General features: G+C 42.0%; 1 protein-coding gene across 2 annotated transcripts; it reads right to left on the minus strand.

Moving 5' to 3' along the window:
* Window positions 1-496: 496 nt before the first annotated feature.
* Window positions 497-6,454, minus strand: LOC101784234 (disease resistance protein RPM1). 2 transcript variants are annotated; one of them, XM_012847022.2, is made up of 4 exons: window positions 5,417-6,454; window positions 3,053-3,784; window positions 898-2,849; window positions 497-784 (listed from the first exon to the last, which is right to left on the minus strand). In XM_012847022.2, exons 1-3 carry the CDS (start codon window positions 6,431-6,433, stop codon window positions 930-932), a joined length of 3,669 nt encoding a protein of 1,222 aa, XP_012702476.1. In that variant the 5' UTR covers window positions 6,434-6,454; the 3' UTR covers window positions 497-784; window positions 898-929. The 2 variants fall into 2 exon arrangements, with proteins under 2 accessions (XP_012702476.1, XP_012702477.1); XM_012847023.2 differs by having other exon boundaries at window positions 497-2,849.
* Window positions 6,455-6,714: the final 260 nt, after the last annotated feature.

The following is a 6,714-nucleotide window of genomic DNA, read 5'->3' on the forward strand; positions in this document are numbered from 1 at the left end:
CAGACACCCCTCCTCTGCACACTCAAAAGCTCCCGCTGCTTGCGTGGTGCCGTGGTGACCTTGGAAAGGGAATCGATATGGAAAACCAAAACACAGTGGTGAAACGTATCATGTAAATAAAACTCTTTATTGCATTAAAAAAATACGGTGCTGAAACTGAACCGGGCCGGAACAACAACGAGGCAAGCTGAACCGTGCGTGGTTCTATATTTTCACATGCATGTTGTTCCACGTTGGCTCCACCGCAATGTGGTCATTCTCTCTGGTTTTATAGGAACAAGCAATGCCTATGCAGGGGTTGCTGGCCTGTGCCTGATCACCGTGGAGCCGCTGCCCCTGGTGCCAGTGGACAAGCTAAAATACTACTCCAGCGAAGCACGAAAAATTGTGTGGCCTGCAATGGAGTACCGTGCATTTCCTCTATTGATAATGGCAGGGACGCAAGGGAGCTGCAACATCACTTGCAAAGAAAAATGATGGCAAACCAACTCAAGCATACACAACCAGCGACCCTGCAGATCATTGTGGTGAACGTTCATACAAATGACCTGTACAGTTATTCATATATAGTCCACACCAGTCTTTGTAGCCCAATTACTGAACTGAAGAACATTATTTCACTTCTATCAGGCGATGCATGATGGAAGAGCACGCTAGTTATTCTTATTTGGCACAACCACATAAGCAAAAAAAAGGAATACGAACGTACAGACGAACAAAACAAAAACAGATGATTCAGAGACGCTGCACTAGGCCCACGGGATACTAACACGATCGACCTTAGCTGCATGCGTCAAAAAGAAATACATCAGCAGTAGGACTGGAGATTAATTTTACACACACATCAATTGTTCAGATGCACAAAGAGGGTAACAGGGAAGCAGCAAGAGCAATGACCTGGCACGACGATCGGCTGACTTTGCAGCACCTCACCACCTCTTCAAAGCGGGTCCATTTGGATTGGCACCAAGCTGGCCCTGCAGGTCTTCCATGAAAGTGTGCTCATAAGTTTTGCTGTCCAGCATAAATTCCTTGAGGCTCCGGAGCAATGGTAGCCCGGAAAACATCCCTGTGTTGGTTTCTTCAAGCTTGCCACGAAAATCTAGCCGCTCAAGCCGAAGCATTGCCCCTTCTTCAAACTCCACCGATTTCAGGCCATCTATGTCATTTAGCTCCAGCACTATCAGACTCGGGAATGCCTCCGGATGGAAGGTGAAACGGAGGTTGTCAACCTGGAACGACTTCGCCCACAGACGTAAGCTGACCAGGTTCGGTAGCTTCCCAAGAACTTGGAGTGCAGGTTCGTGCTCCAGTATTCTAGAGCTCCTTAGAATCAACTTCACAAGATTCTTGAGCCCCTCGACCCATCCTGGCAATTTGAGCAGATTGCCGTATACCTTGAGGCTTTGCAGGTTTTTCGGAGCGGAGGTCAAGCTATCTAAGCAGCCATGCAAACCTGGCATCCCACGTGCCTGCACTAGCAAATATTCCAGGCAGCTGAGATTGGCAACGACTGAACACAATTCCTGGCCATTTTCCTTGTTGATGCCAGTCACAGCTAACTTGCGCAACTGGGTCAGTCTTTTTATGTCGAGTAGATTTGCCTTGTCCCATGCGAGATTCACAACACTCAATGTGCGCAGGGATTTTAGTTTCCCTATCCCTCTTGGCATCCAAGTTGGACCTTCTTTCGCCATCAGAACAGGGAGCATGACGCAGCAACACTGAGTGCATACATCACACCTATTCATGTCACCATCCACATCCATAACCTCTTTAATAAATTGAGGTGCGCAACATGCCACGCAAAATCCTAGCAACCAACCCATACAAATGCATGGCCTGTTATTCACTACTTTTGGCAGTTCTTCAAGCGATAATGAATTATCATGCGCTCCAACAGCCCCAGCACGAAGATATTGTAGCTTCTTGAGCTTGGTGATGGTCTTGGGCAGCTTTAAAATCGATGTCTGTGAAATATCTAGTGTTTCTAGTTGCTTTAGATTACCCAACGAATCTGGCAAGTGAAAAATATCAGCACATCTTCTTAGAGAGAGGTATCTGAGGTGAAGAAGCTTCCCAATATGCTCTAGGTGATGACTAACCAGACCTGACGTGCCTTCCAAGTCCAGCACACGCAAGAACCTCATCTTGTCAGAAATGAAAAAGGACCTCCACTTCCCAAACACTGTTAATGAGCGTATGCGGGACAGATCCACTTTGTTCTCAAACTCACTCTTATCTGCTTCCCAGTTGGTGCTTATGACAAGGTGGCGAACTGTGCCCTGGGTGTTTGAGCTGCAACCTTCCTCCATTCTAAAAACGAGATTCTCTTCTGTTGACTTTGAGATGCTAATCTCACGCATGAGATCATGAACTTGGCAAGAGTCAATTCCTTTTCTACTATTAACTGATAGCTGAGAAGGTAGGATCATGCTCCTCTCTATTAGTTCCATGAAGTAGTTGTCAGCTACTTCTTCTGGGGACTTATCTCGAATCTCCCTTGAGTAACCTTCTGCACTCCACCGTCGTATCAAACGTCTTCGACTAACCTTGTGATCTTCAGGGAAGATGGATGTATATAGGAAACAAGACTTAAGATGGTATGGTAGACCATCATAACTTTTACCAAGAATTGTTTTTATGGCCCCAAGCTCCGGGTTCATTTCCAATTCAGCACTAATATGCTCATTTAATTTCCTCCACTCTACCGCTACTTTTGGTTGCTTTGCCAAGAAGCCTCCGATGGTGACTATTGCAAGGGGAAGTCCATTGCACTTCTTCAAGATCATTTTTGCTTCTTTGATCAATTCAGGATGCTTATCCAAATCTTTGGCCTCCATAAACACCTGAAATCAGTAGTGCTTATTATGTTCTTTGAGATTGAAAATACGTACGAATGGTCTATGTAGTTTACTTATTTATTAGAATGACTATGGCACAATTATTAGTCTCATGCCTATTGAAGAATAGAATTATTAGTTATGATGTCCTTATGTTGTAATGAAAGATATCACAAATGGCGGCAGGATTATATTGTAATATAGTATACCTTTCTTGTGAAGAGGTCTTGTGCATCCTTGCAGTCAAGAACTTTGAGCTTGTATATGTTTTCTTGTTTCTCTGAACAATGTTTTGCTATACTCTCTTCCCTTGTGGTCACTATAATCCGGCATGAACTATCTAATTTAGGGAAGCTTCCAAATATATTATCCCATTCTGCTATTGATGAAAGATCATCAAGAACAATCAAGCACTTCCTCCCTTCAAGAAGCCTAGCTAACTCTTTTATTAATGCTTCAACTCCCATCATTACTAGGGCTGTGTTTCTTGCACCATGTGCAAAATCTATTGCTCCTTTCTTTTCAGAAGATTGTACATTTAGTTGCATAATTAAGCTCTTCAGAAACTCCTTACGAATGAAAGGGCGCATCACTGTAACACAAGCATGCTTCTCAAACACACCAACAAGCTTTTGACTTTCATAAACATCTTTGATCAGAGTAGTTTTCCCAATACCACCCATTCCCCATACTGAGATCACCGCATGCTCTTGATTAGATCGATTTGAAATGAGGTTGATGATATCAGTTTTTTCTTTTTGCCGACCGATAAGTTGTGATTCCTCCAAAGCACTTGCCATAGTTTTGATGCGAGTAAGGCTTTTTGTGAATACCTTTATCTCATTGCCACCTTGAGATTGATGTCCCAGTGCTACATTAGTACTTATTGATTCATCTGAGCTGGACACTACCACTGGTATTTTTATTTGATCTTGACAATCCTATGCAGAAGTAAACTTTAGTTATCAGAATTTTAAATTTGTCGGTGTTTAAACAATATTTTGACTCAAAAAGGTAAATTCTAGCATAAATGCATATAAATATATGATGGCCATAGATAGATTGCTTGGGTAATTAAAAGAAACAAGATAGATTGATTAGGCAAGAATGGAATTATAACATATAGGGGAGGCTAGTATCTAGCCCTATTACAAATGAGGTGTTTAGATAGAACTATAATGTGTAAGATTGTTATTGGCCAATATATAGATTTTATTTAACACTAATATTACTAATAATAGATTCTATTTGGATGATCGATGTTAAATCTCACTAAACACGCTAGAAAAATAGATAGATCTTAGAAAATCTCACAAAGAGCGAAACATTCTACCATCAATTTTGTAGACTCAATCCTTGTTGATAACAATAAGCATAGGATGTAATTTACTTTAAAAATGACCTACCTCTACCATTACAAAGATAATATCCAAAATCTACACCTAAAATCCCCACATATGCTATTATGAATAAGAATTTATTCGTCCTCTAAATCTCCATACAAGTGACCAATCACTGCTACTATGAAAATAAAGCGTAAGTAACCTCACAATTTGTATCTAAATTACCAATACCCTCTGCCATTATGAATAAGAATTTAAATAAGATAATAAATTTGTGGCTAGATTATCCACTGTTTCCATTATTAAAAATGACTTAAAGTAATGCTTAAATCTACATATGAATTACACATTTTTATGATTATAAAGTATAATAATCCAAAGCATGCCCTATAAATTTTTCTAAATTGATCATTGGTATCATTATTAATATGTGAAAAAACTAAAGTATACACATCCATGATGTGTACCACCATAGAAACCAAGTAGCAAGCATGTAGGGATCAATAGATGCATTGATTTACATGGTTTGGCAATAATAAAAGTTATTTTCTTAATGATTCATATTACAATGGCAGTCCACGTTAAATTATATTACAATACTACTACATGACAAGAATTATTTAAGTTGCTACTCTAGATAAATGTATTACATTTTGACTGACAACATTGTAACATCTACAATGATAGTTACATTATGACCACTCTAATGATAGTTGCTATTCTTTTGATCTATTTTTGTAACATAAGTTATAATGTCATGTGTTGTCCCAATTAATATGAACTTAAAACTCAACCGGTACATGGAGAACAAAAATAAAAAAAATCTCATTAGGGGCTGCATGGACCAATTGAATTAGTTTGGGGAGTACCATCCAGTTGTTCAAGGAACTAAGCGGACATAGTGGATTGCTTAGGGTAGTAAAATAGACTTCTTCATTTAGTAAAATTTTTCTATAGAGAAATTTTTACACCTCTAGACATGCTGGATGACAATCTTGTTTATTCCTTCCACTTGTAACAGATATGCTTCTTATGCTAGCATGTACAGGAGCATGTGTACTTGTTAATGGACTCGTCCCTTATGGGCGAAAATTGATACATTCTTTCCTGTGCCTATAAATATGGTAAAAGAATACTGGATACAACAACCTGAATCCTTGTAACTATCTGAGATAAAGAAAAATAAAAGAGGTGACACTAATTCGACGATTTCTGAAGGATGAATAGTACCTTCTCGTAGAAAGCGTAAATAGTCTGATGAGCGGAGAACTGCTTAAGCTCCAACGCTTGGCATTCTTGCCCTGCACACAAGCTTGCAACTTCAATTTGTAGGCTGCAAACTATGATTCGACTCCCTTTCTTGTGGTTCGGCGGCAGACATGCTTTAACCTCATTCCACTCTTCAAAGGTGGACAGGTTATTAAGCACAATCAGGAAACTATTCTCGCTTAGGTATCCAGAGAACTCCTCTGCCAACTCTTTTCCTGTCTTCTTGGTCTCCAACAGAACATCGACCCCCACGGCTGATCGGAACTGCTTCACTAAGCTTTGGATGAAGTCATTCGGATTGAAGGGATGCGAGATCCTTACCCATGCCCGGCACGAAAACTTCCTTTTGATATCTGGATTCTCGTAGGCCGCGTTGATGATGGATGTCTGCCCAAGATCACCACTGGTTCCCCACACTGCGATCACTCTAAGATCCTCGCCCGGTGTGTTGATCAGGTGGACAAGGTCCACTTTTGAGTTGTCATTCTTCGCAGCACGCCGTGCATCATCGATGCCGAATATCGCTGCAGCTGTAATGCTTGACTGCTCAGCAGAAGTGACCGGCTTGGAGCCAGCGCTCTTGATGAGCTGGTAGCGCAGGTTCCTCTGGCTCACGTCCTCAACTCTGGTCCTCAGCTCCTTCATCTTCTTGGCGATGCGGCGCCGCTCTTGCAACGTGCGAGGAAGGCGCCACCAAGATGGCTTGTGGAGATGAACAGAGAAATCCTGGAGGCAGTCCTCCGCATCGTACGCCACGTCACGAACTTGTTTCACCCAGGTCATGAGCACCTCATGGTTGTCTCGCTCGTCGTGCGCAGCCCTCATAAAGGCTTGCATCATCGCGAGCTCGTCCCTGATGAAAGCATGATCGCGCTGGATGCCGAGCTGCAAGGCCACCTCCTCCGCGACAGCGGATTTGGCGTAGCCAAGCGCTCCATCCAGCACGGACTTGCCCACACTCAACGCTGTGGCCTCCATGGCTCTCCTCTCGGGTGCTGTGTGGTGTGGAAATGCTTGGTGCCAGTCCACAAGCCAACCATTTGGTTAAAAAGGTGAACTCAACAACTAGAGGACCGAGCAAGTTGAAATTTTTCATGAAGACTTGGACTTAGTGTAGCAGTTCCTCAAGTCGTACCAAATTAATTTAGTGGTAGGCTATGTTAATTAAGTGGTAGGCTAGTATTGAGATGCACGCAAGAGAGCTGTTGGTCCAAGCTTGCAGCGCGTTGACTCTGTTGCACATGTTGGCACGAGCAAAC

This window comes from Setaria italica, chromosome VI (genome assembly GCF_000263155.2).
Source record: "Setaria italica strain Yugu1 chromosome VI, Setaria_italica_v2.0, whole genome shotgun sequence".
Classification (NCBI taxonomy): domain Eukaryota; kingdom Viridiplantae; phylum Streptophyta; class Magnoliopsida; order Poales; family Poaceae; genus Setaria; species Setaria italica.

Coding starts and splice junctions, on each gene's coding strand:
- LOC101784234 (XM_012847022.2), bottom strand. CDS start 6,433: ATGGAGGCCACAGCGTTGAGTGTGGGCAAGTCCGTGCTGGATGGAGCG. Junction 3,785..5,416: donor TTTACGCTTTCTACGAGAAG/GTACTATTCATC, acceptor ACTTCTGCATAG/GATTGTCAAGATCAAATAAA. Junction 2,850..3,052: donor AAGACCTCTTCACAAGAAAG/GTATACTATATT, acceptor TACTGATTTCAG/GTGTTTATGGAGGCCAAAGA.